The 20,153-nt window shown below is 46.1% G+C and overlaps 1 protein-coding gene and 1 pseudogene across 2 annotated transcripts; both read right to left on the reverse strand.

Annotated features, from left to right (window-relative positions):
- Positions 1-9,153: 9,153 nt before the first annotated feature.
- Positions 9,154-9,787, reverse strand: LOC309550445 (annotated as a pseudogene). The gene has a single exon. The product of its transcript is annotated as an uncharacterized misc_RNA (transcript).
- Positions 9,788-9,853: 66 nt separating this feature from the next.
- On the reverse strand, positions 9,854-10,561 carry LOC309550446 (integrase/recombinase xerD homolog; the record flags this gene model as incomplete). The annotated part of the gene is made up of 1 exon (XM_082250824.1): positions 9,854-10,561. One exon carries the CDS (start codon positions 10,559-10,561, stop codon positions 9,854-9,856), a length of 708 nt encoding a protein of 235 aa, XP_082106950.1.
- Between the last annotated feature and the right edge of the window lie 9,592 nt (positions 10,562-20,153).

Here is a 20,153-nt window from a genome sequence, read left to right on the forward strand (position 1 = left end):
AAGGAACACGGCTAAAGGGATGCAGACCCAGCAGCTTTCCTCATTAGTGCTCTGCAGCTGCCACAGCTGATAGATAATTATGAAACCACTCCCATTAGACCCACTTCTTCAGAATAACAAAAGATAGGAATCTGCAACAAAGCTTGTTAAAATCCATGTAATGTAAATAGATCACTCAGAGAGGAATGTTTTTTTCTTAACAAAAGTGGAGTTAGCTTTAAAGTGATTATAAACACCATTCATGAATTTTGAACTAAGCACATATATCCGTACTGTTTACTTGTCTCTCTCCAAAGCTCTAATTGTTCTTTTTCTCGATTCAGAATACAGCTCTGCATGTTCCTTTTTGCCTCTGCCTATGTGGAGGGGGTGTGTGGGGGATGTACCCCTCCAATCAGCTCTCACACAGTGTAAGTGCAGACTCCCCACCCATACCTATGTACTGCTGAAAGAGGAAGAAAGAAACTTTCCAAAGAGTGTAGAAAGGGGAAGACAGCCAATATACAAGTAAAACTTATGTAGGGAGATTTTTTTAATAACTGTGTATCATCTGAGGCTGTTCACTTCACTGCGTATATGGGAGGGTTTACAACCACTTTTATGCAGGGAATGCATTAAAGTGGTAATAAACTCTCCAACCCAACTTTATCGTATTCTAATCATCATAAAAAATACTAATGATCACTGCTTGAAACTGTCTCCTTTGCATGTTGGGTTTTCATGTAATCCTTCCTGTTTTGTTTAATGACATCACCGGCCCATGCCTTAATTCATGGCACACTCTGTGTGCCGTCTGTCTGTTGACAGTATGCCATGAATGGGATTTCCACTACCTACTGCACAGCTATTACAACTTGCGAGACTGCAGAGTGTTTCCTAGCCTCCCAGGTCACATGGGGAGTAAACCTGATCTATACTGCATCCTATAGTGGCGATCAGCTGCAGCATTCACAGGACTGGCAGGCACATATACCCAGAATGGCTAAGTAAATGAAAACCATGATTATGTAATTCATGTGGAGCATGGTTTCCATAGTAATGTTGGATTGAGAACGAGGCTTGGCTAACACACGATTGTGCATGCATGAGATTACGGCAAGGGAAACAAGAAAGGGTGGAAGTATTATTTAAAGCAGACACAGAAAGCCTTTCCGAAGATGGTGCTGCTTTATCATGGAAGACTAAAGTAAGTAATAAGCAATTGTGCATTGATTGCACTGTGGAATGATTGATAATAAGGGATTTGAACAAACTAGATGAAAAGCACAATAGTTTACTTCCACTTTAACGACTTGCCCACCAGGCCTATTTTTGAAACTTGGTGTTTACAAGCTAAAATCAGTTTTTTTTTGCTAGAAAACTACTTAGAACCCCAAAACATTATTTTTTTTTTCAGAGACCCTATAGAATAAAATGGAGATCGTTGCAATATTTTTTATCACACCGTATTTGCGCAGCGGTCTTCCAAACGCAATTGTTTGGGAAAAAATTCCCTTTTTTGAATTACAAATTAAGAAAACAGTAAAGTTAGCCCAATGTTTTCCCATAATGTGAAAGATAATGTTACGTTGAGTAAATAGATACCCAACATGTCACGCTTCAAAATTGCGCACGCTCACGGAATGGCGACAAACTTTGGTACTTAAAAATCCCATAGGCGACACTTTAAAAATTTCTATAGTTTGCCAGCTTAGAGTTACAGAGGAGGTCTAGGGCTCAAATTATTGCTCTCGCTCTAATGATTGTGGCGATACCTCACATGTGTGCTTTGAACACCGTTTACATATGTGGGTGGGACTTGCGTATGCATTCGCTTCTGCGTGCGAGCTAACGGGGACAGACCGCTTTAATTTTTTTTTTCCCTATTTATTTTATTTTTTATTATTTTTACACCGTTTTTTTAAAAAAAAATGTGATCATTTTTATTCCTATTACAATGAATGTAAACATTTCCTTTTAAAAGAAATTGCCATGACAGGACCTCTTTATTGTGAGATCTGTGGTCAAAAAGTCCTCAGATCTCACAAGGACACTAAAAAAAAAAAAAAAAGGGGGTTAAAAAAATCGGCTCTCTAAGCTGGTTGCTGGGCAACGGCGTTCGACGTCGCTCCGGTCCTCCAAGACCATAGAGTCGAGTGAGGGCCATCTTGCCCTCACTCGACTTCCTGTTTGTGTGGAGAGAGGACCGGAACATTTTCCCCGCTGCCGACAGATCCGGTAAGCAGGGAAAATGACCGGGACGCGGCGGGAGGGGGGGGGTCACCTCTTCCGCTGCACCGTAAGGGTGATCCCGCGGCAAATCTGCCACTGGGACCACCCTTACCTGAAAGACGATTTAAAAAATACCAGGGTTATGGCAGCTATCTGCTGCCACAACCCCGGTATTTAGCGTCAAAGTACCAACGTACAACTGCGGCGGCCGGGCTGTAAGTGGTTAAAGTAAAAACAGTTAGACTTTGGAACCACTTTAAGTTCATGGGGAGCAGTTTCTGTTATAGAAAAGGGTAAGTGTCTTAATTACTGACACATTGGGGTTGATTTACTAAAACTGGAGAGTGTAAAATCTGGTGCAGCTGTGCATGGTAGCCAATCAGCTTCTCATAGATTGAACTAGATGGACTGGTGTCTTTTTTTTTCAACCTTACCAACTATGTAATTAAGTAACTATGTAACTCCTAGCGAAGTGACTTCACAAACCAGGCTAGTTTTAAAAATACTTAAAGGTATGGCAGAATTCTTTCAAAGTGTCCCATTTTCTTGCATTTACAGTATAACCTGCAGCATCATTTGCAATGTGCTGTGATGAGCCACACCTGGAGAAGTACATGTTTTGAGTATGTGCAGCTCCGAATTGCATTTTTGATTAATCTCTTGTTTTATATTTGTATTGGGCTTGAATATTTTTCTTATGGGGGATAGATCCTGAATTCACAGCCTGTATGGTGCCAGTAGTCCCCTGACTAAGAATTAAATTATTTTCCAAGAACAATCATTTCCTAATGTGGGTTGAATTTGGTTCAGTTAGTCTTCTTTTATTTAATCTGTTAGACCAGTGGTCTCCAAACTGCGGCCCGGGTCCAGATGCAGCCCTTTTCTTTGCTTTATTGTGCCCTTGGGGCACGTTTCCTTCTACTGATACAAGACAATATTCCTCCCACTGATGTCAACAATGTGGCATAATTCCTGCTACTGACGTCAACAATGGGGCACTATTTCTCCCACTGACACCAACAATGGGGCATTATTTCTTTCCACTAACACCAACAATGGGGCACAATTCCTCCCACTAACACCAACAATGGGGCACTATTCCTCCCACTAACACCAATGATGGGGTACTATTCTTTCCATTGACAGCAAATATTGGGCACTATTATTCCCAGTGATACCAACAATGGGGCACTATTCTTCCCACTGACAGCAACAATGGGGCACCATGCCACTCACTGACATCAGCGATGGGGCACTATTCCTCCCACTGACACCAACAATGGGGCACTATGCTTCCCACTGACATTTACGATGGGGCACTATTTCTCCTCCTAATACCACCAATGGTTGCACTATTACTCCCACTAAAACTGAAGATGCATTGTTTGCTCCCACTGATGCCAGGAAAATGTCCAATCCCAGTGGCCATCATCCGGCCCCCCTTAAGTCTGAAAGACAGTAAACTGGCCCTTTGTTCAGAAAAGTTGGAGATCCCTGCTTTAGAGCACCAAACTCACAGGTAAGTACCCGCTCTCTTAAAGCTTTTATAGATTGTACTATGGATTTTCAAATATGCTGTCCACTTTATGCAAAAAGTAAGTAAATTCTTTGCAATGAGAGCTATGTTTTAAGTTTCCTCAAGCAGTGAATAAGTAAAAAAAAATTTCTAGCAGTGAGTAAGCCCTCCATATTAGCAGTAATAAAGACATTCTCAAATGCATGAATCCAAACAGGCATTTTAGGTTTTCATAGGCTACACTCATATTTCAAATGAGTTGGCATACTGTATTGATGTTAATCTCTGCCATCTTTTTTTCTATTATTTAGATTATAGGCTCACCGGAGTAAATAAGAGATTCAGGCTGCTGTAAAGTTATGTAGCGCACCCCACGCAAGTAGAAATAGTTTCCCTTATCCGGCACAGCCAGGCACACTGAATTTCCACAGGCAGACTAGAATCAGGAAATAGTGCAGCACTTTATTTTTTATTTTTTGAGGGGATGAAACTTGGATGGAGAGTAGGGGTATTATGGGATGCCCATTTGACTTTAAACAAACTCTTCCGGGACAACTCTTCCTATGTACAGCTACTTACACTCCTTTCTCTTCCTCCGACACTTCACATGCTTGCAAAGAAACACAAACTCAGCTGGGACACTTTTAGTGACTCTGGCAAAGCACTTAGCCAGGTCAAAGCAAAGGACCTTTGCAGGCAAGGACTGCAGGCCCCTTTATTTGTGTAGCAAAGTCCAGTGTCCAGCTTACATCTCTTGTGGCTACTGATCCCAGCACCACCTCTTCTAGCACTTCCAGCCCGTTTGGCTGCAGCTGCCTTTCTCACTAGCCCTTCTCGCTACTTCCCACAGTCCTCCCAGACTGTACACTCTCCAGCCACTCCTGGCTGACTTCTCCTGGATGTGCTGACCTGCTTCTGCTGTCCTCACACTTGCTCCTGTGCCTCCAGGAAGGATATCCCCTGTGTGTTTTAGAAGGTCCCTCCACCACCCGAGCCCCAGGCCCGAGGTCACCCCCCCCCCCCTAGACTAGGGGGCACCCTCAGGGGCCACTGATCAAGGGCCTCCTCAGCATGCCTTCTCCATCTTCCACCCGAATGCCCCTTGCTGGCCTGACCCAAGAGTATTTAGGAGGTGCCCGTCCCCTTCCATCCCACTAGCTGGGGATTGCCTGGGGCCCTCATCAATACTCCAAGCAGCTCCTCCTAAACTCCCTCATCTACTCCTGGAAGCCTCTACAAGGTTCCATAGAGCAGGGGTAGTTACCAGAGGTGCTTCTTGATGAGTCATTCAGCAATCCTGAGTCACTCAGAACAAGAAAAAACAGGGGGTGCACCGGCCTAGCACATTACCTCAAATAAAAATGGCTTTATTAAAAGTAAGTGCAAATTTTTACTCACAAAAAGCATATAAACAATATTGTTGCAGCATCTTGATTGTCGCATCACATATATGAAGTCCTTGCAGTGACTGGCTAACACATTTCGAGGACCTGCCACTTCCTCAGACCCTGACTCAGTCATCCCTGACCCAGATTCAGCCCAGTCCTGACTCTTAGCCAGGTCAATTTACCTACACTAACAACTATGTACACTTCTAGCACACTAGAAGGTGCTACAGGTAGGAAAGACATCCTCTTTGCTAGTCTTCTTGTCTGCTGCAATCTTGGAGGCAGATTAATTTTTAAATACATCATTAGTTTAACATTAATTTATGCTAGAAACAATAGAGAATTTAGGTATTGGCCTGAAGATGATCCAATGGATAAGAGCACTGTATAGGAGTCCAACAGCATCGGTAAAGGTTAATGAAAATTTTTCCTCCCACTTTGAAATGTGCAATGGGATGAGGCAGGGGTGTCCTCTCTCGCCCCTGTTTGTCCTGTTGTTGGAACCACTAGTAGCGACTATACAGTAAGAAATAACGTAGCCGTAGGGGGAGTAAAGGTAGGACAAGAAGAACATAAGGCAGCAGGATATGTCGATGATGTTCTGTTTTACATCACCAACCCTAGAATAATCCTCCCAAATGTTATTAAAGAGTTAAAGAAATACGGGGAACTATCTAACTTTAGGATTAACCCAATAAAGTTTGAAATTTTGAATATCGGGCTAAGTAAGAAAGAAGAACTAGCACTAGGCAGAAGGTACAACAGTATATCATGGAAATTACAGGAGTGGTCATCATTGATAGTCCATTAATGTGTTTATTACATAAAACAGATAAATCAAAACAGTATTATAAAAGCACGATAGCACCAAACCTGATAAATGCAGCAAAGGGGGCAATCCCGAAAAAATGGTTAGATGCAGTAAGTCCCACTCTTAGAGAGTGGTTCAAAAGAATCCCAGGGGTTCCTGGGCTTACCTGGTCGATTGGTACCTCCGGTAAACAATTTGGCGGCTGGGCACAGAGATGAGCGAAGGAAAAATGACCTCCTCTCATCTCTTTGGCCTAGGCGAACCGGAGCATGTAAACACGGTCTCTTTTTTTTTTTAAAGCAAAAGACTGATTGTTTTTTTTCTGATTTTAAGGGTAGAAGAGAGATTTTAGACTTCATATCTCTCCATTAAGAGGACCTATCATGCTGTAAAGGGTTGTTTACATTTTTTTGCGATGGCAATAAAAGTGATAAAAAAAAAAAAAAAACATTGTTAAAGGGACAGTGTAAAAATGTTAAAATGCAATAAAATAAATTAAAAAAATGTAAGCGCCCCCGTACCCTTGTGCTTGCGTGCAGTGGTGGACGCATACGTAGGTCCTGCCCACATATGTAAATGGTATTCAAACCACACATGTGAGGTATCACCGCAAATGTCACAGCAATAATTCTAGCACTAGATCTCTTCTGTAACTCTAAACTCGTAACCTGTAGACATTTTTCAAGCGTCATCTTTTAAGTACCATGGTTTGGTGTCATTCCACAAGCGCCTGCAATTTTAAAGCATCACATGTTAGATATCTATTTACTTGGCATTAAAATCCTCTTAAATAATTTACAAAAAAATTGGGGTATATATTTTGTTTTGACTTTTTTAAGTTCATTAAAGTGTATTTTTTTCCCCCAAAAAATTAAGTTTGAAAACCCAATGCGCAAATGTGACATAAAAAATTGCAACGACCGCCACTTTATTTCTTACAGCCTCTGCTAAAAAAATATATATAATGTTTGGGGGTTCAAAGTAATTTTCTAGCAAAACATATAGTTTTTTACTTGTAAACAAAGAGTCTCAGAAAAACGCCCCATTAACAAGTGGTTCGTGTACGGGCATCAAAACTACATGTGCTGAGTAGAACTCAACAGAAACCGGAACTGGAAATATACAAAGTATAGAAAGTATTATAATGCATCCGGAAAGTATTCACAGTGTTTCCCTTTTTCCACATTTTGTTATGTTACAGCCTTATTCCAAAATGGATTGAATTCAATATTTTCCTCAAAATTCTACAAACAATACCCCATAATGACAATATGAAAGAAGTTTGTTTGAAATCTTTGCAAATTTATTAAAATCAAAAACTTAAAAATCGCATCTACATAAGTATTCACAGCCTTTGCTCAATACTTTTTTGATGCACCTTTGGCACCAATTACAGCCTAAAGTATTTTTGAGTATGTTGCTACACACTTGGCACACCTATTTTTGGGAAATTTAGCCCATTCTTCTTTGCAGGACCTCTCAAGCTCAATCAGGTTGGATGGGAAGCGGCGATGCACAACCATTTTCAGATCTCTCCAGAGATGTTCAATCAGGTTTAAGTCTGGGCTCTGGCTGGGCCACTCAAGGACATTCACAGAGATGTCCCATAGCCACTCCTTTGTTATCTTGGCTGTGTGCTTAGGATCGTTGTTCTGTTAGAAGATGAACATTCACCCCAGTCTGAGGTCTAGAGTGCTCTGGAGCAGGTTTTCATCAAGGATGTCGCTGCTGTACATTGCTGTATTTATATTTCCCTCGATCGTGACTATTCTCCCAGTTCATGCCACTCAAAAACATCCCCACAGAATGATGCTGCCACCACCATGCTTTACTTTAGGGATGATATTGGCCAGATGATGAGCGTTGCCTGGTTTCCTCCAGTCATGAAGCTTGCCAAAGAGTTCAATCTTTGTTTCTTTAGAACAGAGAATTTTGTTTCTCATGGTTTCAGGTGCCTTTTGGCAAACTCCAGGTGGGCTGCCATGTGCCTTTTACTTAGGAGTGTCTTCCAACTGGCCACTGTACCATACAGGCCTGATTGGTGGAGTGCTGAAGAGATTGTTGTTCTTCTCGAAAGTTCTCCTTTTTCCACAGAGAAACACTGGAGCTCTGTCAAAGTGACCATCTGGTTCTTGGTTACGTCCCTGACTAAGGCCCTTCTCCCCCGATCTCTCAGTTTGGCCTGGCGGCCCGCTCTAGGAAGAGTCCTGGTGGTTCGAAACTTCTTCTATTTACGGATGATGGAGGCTACTGTGCTCATTGGGACCTTCGATGCTGCAGAAATGTTTCTGTACCCTTCCCCAGATCTGTGCCTCAATGCAATACTGTCTCGGAGGTCTGCAGATAATTCCTTGGACTTCATGTCTTGGCTTGTGCTCTGATATGCACTGTTTACTGTGGGACCTTATATAGGCAGGTGTGTGCCTTTTCAAATCATGCCCAAACAATTGAATTTACCACAGGTGGACTCCAAACAAGTTGTAGAAGCCATCTCAAAGATTATCAGTGGAAACAGGAGTTCAATTTTGAGTGTAATGGCGAAAGCTGTGAATATTTATGTACATTGGATTTTTTCATTTTTATTTTTAATAAATTTGCAGAGATTTCAAACAGACTTCTTTTACATTGTCATTATGGGGTATTGTTTGTAGAATTTTGAGGAAAATAATTAATTTAATCAATTTTGGAATAAGACTGTAACATAACAAAATGTGGAAAAAGTAAAGCGCTGTGAATACTTTCCGGATGCACTGTATATACTGTATGTAACACCTTTAAAAAGGGACATTTACATGATCTGGGTAGATCAGAGCTCCCGTGCTGGACTACTATAAATACCTAATACCCACACCCACTTAAACTATATAGTAAACACACTACTCAACTTGGAGTAAAATGGCCGACATGGCCTTTTATTAAATAACAAAATATAAAAATACTGAAATAACAATATAACAATAATAATAACAATAACCCAGATACTATGTTTGTGGTCCTTGACAGTACCATATAAAAACCAACTTCTGTGTCTGGGTCACCATTTGGCTTAGTCACTTCCCCAGGCGCTAAGCACCGCCTCGGGGACTAACACAGCCGACCCAGACACCCACCTGTACAATTTAGAGGACGCCATACCTCGGATGGGTCCCCACCATTTTTCCCAAAAAACAGTTTGCTGAACCCCTGTCCAGGACACCAAACCGCCACAGCGCCACAAGTGTGAAACCTTACACTTGTGCGCCCCTCCACACCCTCAAGGCCCGGTGGATCCCGTCCTCCAAACCCAAAAACCACAAGTCAGTGCCAATAGCATTGAGATGGACCCCATCCCCGCGAAGGAATTGCCACGTATCTCTCTCCAGCTCCAAATGCCGCACCGCCAGGCCACCATTCCTACTGACGAACCTCCCCACCTCCTTGTTCACTTTAATCCGGGCCTTATTAAGTTTGTCGACCGACCGAGCCGACCGCCACGAAGTGCGGGCCACAATGTCGGACCACACCACCAGCATATCAGGGAAGGAAGTGCGAAGCCTCAAAAAGTCGAACTTCACATCCCGTATGAGCTCACGCATGGAGCGGAGACCCAAATCATTCCCGCCCACATGTAAAACGAGGATATCAGGGGCCCTGTCCAACCTGGCAAAGCGGGAGACTTCCGGCATGACCCTGCTCCACAGCATGCCAGGCACACCTAACCCTGCCATCCTCCCGGGGCACGCCCAATTGTCTACCGTTAGGCCTGACCTCCGCCCGCCTGGCCCCCCAGAAGACATAAGAATGGCCAAGGATCCAAATCAGACACTGCCGGACACCTGCAAAAGAAACAAACACAGTGCACCCTACCCCCAAAACACACATACAAAACAACAAAACAAACAAGAAAAACACGCAGAAAACATACACAACCAGGCCCTTCTGCGGAGGCTACTGCACCAGGTGGGGCCTGACGTAAGATCGGAACCTTTGTGACTCCCACCGCCCAATGCGCCTGACCATGTCCTCCCCCAAACCCCAATGGGCCGTCTCCGTGGCCGCCCCGATGCGAAATGAATGTGACGCATAAGCCGCCGGGTCGAAGCCCCCGGCCAGCAAACACTTCCTAAACACCGCCACAAATTGAAACCTGGACAGACAAGAACCGTCCAAGTGAACCAACAAAGCGCCACCGACCTCAGGCCGAACCTGAAGGAAACGATCCAAAGCCCCCACCGGGCAAACATCAGCTCCGTTGCCCCGAAACAGCTCCACCCACTTACCTCTGCCCTGTTGGTCCGTTTTGGACCTTCGGAGACGAATCCGAACCGAGGAGGCAGTGCGCACGACGTCCTCCATCAGAAGCCCCCCAGCCACCCGCGTCGATGGACTAACAAGTTCTCCAATCCGGAAGGCCCCAAAGAAAGCCAACAGGAAGTCCGCCCTGAACAGCAAGCCCTCATAAGATGACGAACAGATAGAGCTCAGTCTCCCCAAAATAACACCCAACACTGAAAAAGACACCGGACGCCGGGAATCGCAGCCCCGGTTACACTTCCGATACCCCTTCAACGCCTGCCGCACCTGAAAAGCCTTGGTGAAGTCCACCCCCCCTGTCAACTTGAACCAAAAGGCCAGGCCTGCCAGTTTTCTATCCATGGCCGCCGCCGAAACTCCCCGCCCAAAATTCAAACACACAAAGTGAAGCACAAGAGCGGACATATCCACCCCCGAATCCGGCCCACCTACCTCCTCCAAAAAGGAACGCCATTCCGCCCAAGCCCTGACATACGCCTCCCAAGTCGCGGGGCTCAATGACCACCGAATCAGACTCGTGGCTCCTCCAAGGGGACCGTCCACCAATCCCGCGGACAGGGAATCCCATGCTGCTCCGCTGCCGACGCCAACACGCGAAACTTGGTCCACTGGAAACGAGACAAAGCATCGGCCACCTTGTAAGAAACACCCGGAATATGCACAGCATAAATAAAAACATTGAAACGCAGACACAACAGTACCAGATGGCGCAACAGGCAGGAAACCCGCCACCTCCCAGGACTCAGGCCAAGGCTCCGCGCTCCACTGTCCTTGAAAGAATGCCCCATAACTTGCGGATCCAGCCGCGTCCGTAAATAGGGCCAAGTCCCCGTTGCTAAACAGACCGTCCATCCACAACGAGCAGCCATTGTAAGACTCCAGTAAAACATCCCAAATTCTCAGCTCCGCCCGAAGCCCCCTGGTAAGCCTCACCGAATGCCCGGGGGCCCGGACCCCCGACGTGGCCGCAGCCAAACGGCGACAAAAAATGCGCCCCATGGGAATTATCCTACACGCAAAGTTCAACTTACCGAGTAAGGACTTCAACTCCCGTAGCGTGATCCTGTGACGACCACTCGCATTCCAAACCTCCTCCCTCAAAAGCACCAACTTGTCCAACGGCAACCTGCATTCCATGGCCAGAGAGTCAATCGTGATGCCCAAGAAAACCAATTCCGTCACAGGGCCTACCGTCTTGTCCGAAGCCAAAGGAACCCTAAAACGGGCGGCGATGTGTTGCAGCGTCCCCAGGAGGACCGCACAGGTCCTCGAGCCCGAGGGCCCTATGCATAAAAAGTCATCCAAATAATGGATGATGGAGCTAACCCCCGACACATCCCGAACCACCCACTCCAGAAAGGAAGAAAAGGTTTCAAATAAGGCACACGAAATGGAACAGCCCATTGGCAAGCAGCGATCCACAAAATAGGACCCTTGCCAACGGCACCCCAACAAGTGCATACTATCGGGGTGAACTGGCAGTAAGCGAAAGGCCGCTTCCACGTCGACCTTGGCCAACAGAGCCCCCCTACCATACTTCCGAACCCAAGAAATGGCTGCATCAAACGACGTATAGGTAACCGCACACGCCCGCGGGTCAATACCATCGTTGACGGAGCCACCCCGCGGATACGACAGATGGTGAATCAGGCGAAACTTGCCCGGTTCCTTCTTAGGGACCACCCCCAACGGAGAAACCACCAGCCCTGGCAGCGGGGGCGAAGCAAAAGGCCCACTCATCCTGACCAACGCCACTTCCTTAGCCAGCTTTTCCGCCACCACCTCCGGGTAAAGTCGGGCAGAACGCAAATTGCCCGCCAAGGGCGAAATCCCCCCCAAGGAACATGGAATGCGGAAACCCTCCCGAAAACCCACTTCAAGACGGCCAGCCGCCTCACGATCGGGGTACCTACTTAAGAACGGGGCCATCCTTGCCACCCTCACCGGAGTCATCCCTCTTGCCAGTGACCTCCCCACCGCGCCCTTTTCCCCGTTTGAAGCAACGGGACAGGGGGTGACTGCCGCCACATCCTGAACACTCGTGCTTAAAACGACAGGAGCTCCCAAACTTGCACGTGCCCTCGTTGAACTGCCAACAGACCCCCTTCTTCTTATCGGCCGATGAACCCGAGGTCGATGTGCCGCCGGCCCCCCCTGGAAAAAACGGACCCCCCGCCTGGGCAGACATCATCAACTTCATCCAAAGGCTGATATCCTTATGATCCCACCGGCCGGACCGCCTTACGCTGCCGAAACTGTTCATCGTAACGCAACCAGGCCACCCCCCCCGTACACGCGGTGGGCTTCCCCAATCGCATCCAGGTAACAGAACAACGCCGAGCAATTCTCGGGCGATTTTTTCCCCTATAAAGCTTGCCAAAATCGCAAAAGCCTGCAACCAATTGGCAAACGTACGCGGGATCAGACGATACCGCCTCTTCTCTTCCTCCTCCTTCTTGCTCTCGTCCGGCTTAACCCCATCCAGGTTAAACTTCTCCAACGGGAGCAGGGAAAAAATTTCGACATATTCACCTTTCCAGATCTTGTCGCGAACTTCAGGCTTAAGGTGAGCCCCCAACGGTCCCTCGAAGCAGACGTACACTTCGCACTTCGCCGCGTCCGCCAACCTTACCTTGTCACTGTCCTTGGTCCCGTCCCCAGACTTGTCCACCACAGCTGCAACCGGAGCCAGCGACGCCTCCTCCGTCTGCGTGCCCGCCACCGTCACTCCTACCTGGGCTCCCTCCACCGCCGACCTCCGACCCGGGCGGGAGCCCCCCACCACTGCCCCGTGTCCCAGCGGGGCCCATGCCGCCACCGAGGGAGGGGCCGCCAGAGCACTAGCCTCCAGCCGCCGCACCAAGTCCCGCAGGCTCCCTAACACCTCCAGACCCAGCCGGGCGGACACATCACCCCCAACACCCCGGACCAAAGCCCCACCCCCCGGGCCAGACAACACATCAGACGCCACAGCAGAAGACAGCACAGACACAGAGCACTCACCAGGCTGCCCAGGGCTGGACGCCCCCCCCCCAGCCGCCACTCCGGCATCCCCTGCAGCAACAGGAACAGCATCTGCGACTTCACCGTCCTCCGAGCTGCTGACCTCCCCCTCCGATTGGACGACCTCCGGACTGTGGACCGGAACCTCTGCTGACGCCGTCTTCCCCCTCCTCTGGACGGATCTCCTCTTCACAGCCAGCCTGGAGCTCGATCCTGTAGAAGCAGGCTGCTGCAGATGTGGTCCATTTAAGCCGAAGCTGCGCCTCCCGGTGACGTCATCAGCGCCCGCCCCGCTCTCCTCCACATCCTCTGCTCTCCCAGGCCTAGGAGCAGGCCTGGAGGTCCTCACAGTCAAATGCAGGGCACCCGATCGGCTCCCCCTGCTCACTCGGCGTCCAGCACGATCCGGGATGGGGCCCCCGGCCGCCCCAGGCAGCAGGCCGGCACCCGCTGCACCATCTCTCCCCCGCCGAGCAGATGCCCCGACCGGAACATTGCCAGGGACACCCACCGATCCGTCCGGGCGAACGATGATGGAGGAAGGGACCCGGGCTGCAGCAAAGTGAGTGTCCCTCCCCAGTGTGCTCCGTCCAGGAAGGGGATTCCTCCCAGCTTCCCCACCCGCCGAAGCAGGCGCGCACGCTTCGCAGGGGGGGCTGAAGGGTCCCTATTGGGGCTCCCGTTCCGACGCTGAGCCCTGGGGGCCCGATCCGGGCTGAAGCGCTCCGGAGGCCTAGACCTCCTAGCACATGTGGAGGAAGGCCTCAATTGCGAGGGGCCTTCCCCGGCCCCCTGCAAGGTGCTGGCCACCTGTCCCTGCACCCAGTCTGAGCCATGCACCTCAGCAAACTCCCGGAGATGGGACAGCAGGTCGTCCAACTCACTCATCTCCCCTCTATTTGCAGATCCAAGCAGAGACGCAGCAGCCGGACACACAGACTTTTTTGACCTGACCCCTCCTACCCTGGACCTATATTTCAACCTCTCCACCACCTGCCTGGACAACTGACCAATAAGGTAAGTGCTCCCCTAACAGCCCACCTACTTTTGTCCCCCACTTGACCTTTACTGCACAATTCCCCTTCTCACCCATTCATGTATGCCCTATGCCTAGTCTCCTAGCGCCGGGCATGTCTGACCAATGGTATGATCACCACAACTACTGTGCCCACAATATTTAGGGAGAAGGTAAAGTAAACCTGGGCAGAGGTGACAGAAGTGTGTAGGCAGGTCCCTACAGAAGAGTTAATGTTTTTTTCTATGCTGATTCATGTTCTGTAGTTATCTGGGTCAAGTCTGCTCTTTCCTGTGAAACTGTTACATTGTTGATGTGTGGTGGATCAGGGGATTTGATTCGCTAGTCTTACGAAGTTTCTATGCTGACAGCCCCAAATGGGGCTGGGGGTGGGGGTGCATGCGGGCTCCTTGAGGGGCTAGGAGCCTGAGAACTATTAACCACTTATCCTGGACTTACTGCCTTTAAGGATCTTTGCCAAACAGGAGCTATATATATGTACTTTACTTTTGGAGTATTTACCAATCATGGACTCCGCCTTTAATAGACACTAAGTGCTGTTATTCAGGTATGATATCCCTACGGGCAATAAAGCACCTTGTACATGAATTCATGGGAGAGGCTGCCTGATATGAACTGTTTCTGTATGTTGCCTGGTCTGAAGTTTTTTTCTTAAGTGGTGCATTGCATGGCGTATCCAAAGAACAGGGCTGACTTGTAACAGGGGAACTGTAGGTAAGAGTAGATAAAGTGCACTTTAGTCCAGCATGTAGTTTGCTGTCTAGTATAGCCCATATTGCCATTGCTAGGAAAAACCATATACAGTATGTATCATAGCTTAACCGGTTGCCAACCGCCGCAAGTACATATACTGCGGCGGTCAGCCCCGGCCAGGCAAAGTGATGTACCGGTACGTCACTAGCCTGTCACTAGCTTGTGAGCCAATAGCGGACGAGCGCGCACATGCGGAGGCGCGCGCCCGCCCCGGCTCATTCCCTAACAAGTCAGTGCGTGTGACCGGCGGACCCGATGTCCGCCGGTCACTCGCGATCGCTCGCCGTGAAGGGAGAAAGGCAGGCGGCTAATGTAAACAAAGCCGCCTGTCATTCTCCCCTGTGTAAAAATGGAGATCACACGGTTCTACTATGTAGGACCGTTGATCTCAGTTCTTACACCAGTAGCCATGTCCAATCACAGTTAGAAACACGCCCCTAGGCACATACTTAACCCCTCCTTCCCCAATAAAGTTAACCCCTTCCCTGTCAGTGTCATTTTTACAGTAACAGTGCATATTTATAGCACTGATTACTGTAGTAATGTCACTGGTACCTCCAAAAGTGTCAAAAATGTCAGTCAAGGGTCCGATCTGTCCGCCGCAATGTCGCAGTCCCGCAAAAAAACTCGCAGATCGCCGCCATTACTCATTAAAAAAAAAAACAACAAAAATGACAAAAATCTTTCCCTTAGTTAGTAAACGCAATAACTTTTGCGCAAACCAATCAAAATAAGCTTATTGTGATTTTTTTTACCAAACATATGTAGCAGAAAACAAATTGGCCAAAAATGTTAAAAATTTTTGATTTTTACATTTTTTTGGGGGGGAATTTCATATAAAAAAATGTGAAAAATATTGTTATTTTTGCAAAATTAGCGCTCTTTTTTTGTTTATAGTGCATGATCAAAAAATTGCACAGGTGATCAAATACCACCAAAAGAAAGCTCTGTTTGTGGGAAAAAAAGGATGTCAAATTTGTTTAGGTACAGCGTTGCACGACCGTGCAATTGTCCGGTAAAGTCATGCAGTGCCAAATCGCAAAATAGGGCCTGGTCAGGAAGGTGGGTAAAATCTTCCGGGGCTTAAGTGGTTAAGGCAACCAACTAGCCAGGGAGTGGCTTGGCATAGGGTGACGGTTACTCTGAAGTGCAGGGGTGTAGTGCTCTTCCCCTTCATTTGCAGCCAGCTCCCTGCATTTTGGGACTGGACCTGTGGCACAGAGTGCCAATGGACCTAACCTAGGAGTGACGGGAGAGATGTAGTGGGGCCCCTGAGAGAGAGCCAGCATGTAGTTAAAGAGTGAGGTCCATTCCCTGTATCCATTAGTAACTGTGGACATTGGGATTGAGGTGATGGGTATTGCTGGATTGGTGGATGCCGATGCAGGCGCTGCAGCACCAGTTTCTAAATGCTGCTCACCTGGGACTTAGTGTACTCTAACCACAGTGGTGTCTAGTGGGCTTAGTGCTAATAGTACAATCAGTTTGCCATGGGTTAATAGAGGGTTATCTGTGTTCATTATGGCTTGCTTCTAAAACTGGAGTTATGCCTAATACTGATTTTTACATGAAAGCAAACTCCTGCCTAGAACCTAGACAATAAGCGAGTGTAGTTCTAGTGTCCTCCACTAGGACACTTAAGCCCCTCCCACAAGTGCAGCAAAAAAAAAATCTGCTCAGATTGAGCTAAGTTTAAAATAATCCACATGATGACACTCTGATAGCTTGTTGGCTGACCATGTTCCAAATAAGGTTGCTACCTGTTTGTGACAAAAAAATAGCAGCCTTAATTGTATATTTCCTGCCCATCATAAATTTGGCATTAAGTTCCATTTTTACGGAACACACTGGTAAATTACTGGCTAAGTGGCAATTCCAGCTCCAAACAGTTTTCGGGCTGAGCAAGCAACACGGGAGTTCCTGACAAATACATTCTGAGGCATGAACTCAGAACAATTGAGTAATGTCCCTGATACTGCTTAGACCTTGAAGAAGGGGACACACCCCAAAAGCTTGTCCTGAAAATGTGGATGTTAGTGCAAATAAATAAGTAAAATAAAGTATAAGTAGAAAAGTATCCCAGACAGTACTCAATTGTTCTTGTAGCAGGTGAACTAAGGCCAACCATAGACAGTTCATATCTTGGCAGGTTCCAGCTGATTCAAACTGTGTGAGGGCAAACTGAATGTATCAAGTTGATAAATCAATCAACTTGGTACAACCAGCCTTCCAGATTCACTTGCGATTATCACTAATGGCTGCTGTAGCCACTGGCAATAATCGCTGTCTTCTACTGGCGGGTTTGGTAAGAAATTTCCGTCTATGGCCTGCTTAATACTGCTGAAATCACCTCAAACATATCTTCCATTGATAAATGCTTCTTCTGGGTCAATGACTAGACAATGCTGAACACCAGCCTAACTGCCAAGCTGCTAGCATTTTCACAAAAAGCTGAGCAGTGGCAGTCAACATACTACTCTCAGTAAAGAATTCCTTTCACCACCTAAGCCCCGGAGGATTTGGCTGCTAAAAGACCAGTGGGTTTTTTGCGATTTTTTACTGCGTGACTTTAACGGACAATTGCGCAGTCATGCGACGATGTACCTAAACTAATTTGACGTCCTTTTTTTCCCACACACAGAGCTTTCTTTTGGTGGTATTTTATCACCTGTGCGATTTTTTCATCATGCTCTATAAACAAAAAAAGAGCGTCAATTTTGCAAAAATAACAATATTTTTCACATTTTTTTATATGAAATTCCCCCCAAAAAAATGTAAAAATCGAAATTTTTTAACATTTTCGGCCAATTTGTTTTATGCTACATATGTTTGGTAAAAAAAATTGCAAAAAGCGTATTTTGATTGGTTTGCGCAAAAGTTATCGCGTTTACTAACAAAGGGAAAGATTTTTGTCATTTTTGGTGATTTTTTTTTTTTAACGAGTAATGGTGGCGATCTGCGATTTTTTTGCGGTACTGCGACATTGCGGCGCTCGCAATTTGGCTCTCAAGTCAGTGACAGGCAAGTGACATACCCATACGTCACTCTGCCTGGCCGGGGCTGACCGCCGCAGTATATAGTCGTGCGGCGGTCGGCAACCGGTTAAGGAATATGGAAACCAAACATTTCATATTCCTGATAATTGCCTGCTGTACCATGTACTTGTATGAAAAAGTATCCTGTTCTCTTTGTATTGCTTCCGTTGTGTGAAATCCCCCAGTGTTCCTGCCAGTCTCTCTGCTTTCTGAATAAAAACTGACCACTCTAAGCAGAAGAATGCACCTGGTCAGTTCTCTAGCTGTGTTTGGGAACTCAGCCTGCTCTCCACCAATGAACAGACTTGGCCTGACAAGCCTTCCCTTTACATCCATTCCCTGGGAAGACCAGTGTGCTGTTGCTTCTCCTCTACTAGCTCTTGTGCAGCTGAGAGCAGAAATAATGTGATCACTTATATATAAAAAAAGGGGGAGAATGGTATTTAAAATGTTTTTTTTTTTTTTTATAATCTATACACAAATGTTTTGCCTTTCATTTCTATTTGAAATTGAGTTGTTTTACAAGGTGAGAGTTTACAATCACTTTAATCTTTCTCCAAGCTAAGTGTGTGTGCAAATAGCTGTGGTGTATTACCAGGTTTTGGTGGCGATATAAGAATGGATTTTTATTAGCTTTTGTAACTATAATTAGTAGAAAGCCTTACAGGCACTGGATTATGAAAAGATCCATGTGGGGCTTTTCTGAAGTGGCTGTATTAATCATATCCTCCCGAATGATTTGCTGATGCTGACCTAGCAATTACTCTGCTAAAGTATGTGTTTATTGATTAACCATGGGTCTTGAACTCCTTTTTTTTCTTATATGTATCTCTTAAAATATTAATTAACCTCTCTTGTAATCAGATATGGTTTATTTTCATCTTCATTTCCCTTCAATTCATTTGATTTCCATGAAGATGTTACAAATGTTCTCCTTGCTGCATAAATACACATTCCCAGCTAATTTGCTGCTCTACTTATTCCTCTCACATCTCCATTTAGCTAAGAAAATATAAGTTTCAAGAGGGCCACACTTCATTTAAAACAAAGCCAGTTGACATAAAATGTAATATCACTGCTATCTGTAAGTGCATTTTATTGTATACAGTATACATCACAATGATTTAACATGTACAGTATATATATATATATCAGTTTAATTAAAAACATAACTATAAGGTATATATTTCAGTCAGTTTTAATATATGATAACTTTTGAATTAATTGTATGAACATTTTTAAAGTTCGGCTCACCTATTCAGATAAATGCAGCATGCACTTGATACTTAAAGTGATTTTAAAGTCTTGTTTTTTTTTTTGGTTTTTTGATTAAAAATAACAAACATCTTACATTTACCTCCTCTGTGCATCTTAACCCTTCACTTTTTTTCTGCTACAGATTGTCTCTTCAACACAATCTCATCCCTTTCCGGCCCCAACATGGCCACTTCTGTCCACAACAGTTCACTGTCATCTACCTTGGATGCCTTGACCCACTCACTACACACAGATTTAGGCCCCGACCGCTACAACCCTGGCAGACAGATAATACAAGTTGCCTCAAAAAATGTAGTCGCCCTCTTGAGCGTCTGTGGCGTAAGATTTCAGCCAATATAAATCTGCCCTCCAAAAATATAGTTCCTGCCTCCACACTGCCAAACAGCCCTTTTTTATCACTCTCATTAACACTATCTCACACAGTGTTAATCAACTCTTTTCTACCTTCAACACTCTACTTCGTCCTCCACTACTTCCACCAACTAACTTACTCACTGCCCAAGAGATTGCCAATCACTTCAAAAATAAGATTGATACAATTTGTGAAAAGATCTTTACACTACAGATATCTCCCTCACCTTACACACCTTGTCCTCCTGCACAATCAATACTTCCCTTGTTTAACCCAACTACTGTAGAGGAAGTCACTAAATTTTTTTCTAATGCCCACCTAACTTCCTGCCCCCTGGACCCTGTTCCTTCTCAAATACTATGGTCACCCTCTGACTCTATCCTACACTCTTTAACTCATATCTTCAACCTCTCCGTCTCCACTGGCATCTTCCCTAACTCTCTAAAACATGCGCTAGTAACTCCCATACCAAAGAAA

Source organism: Pelophylax lessonae (genome assembly GCF_965119305.1).
Source record: "Pelophylax lessonae genome assembly, chromosome: 3".
NCBI classification, from domain to species: Eukaryota; Metazoa; Chordata; class Amphibia; order Anura; family Ranidae; genus Pelophylax; species Pelophylax lessonae.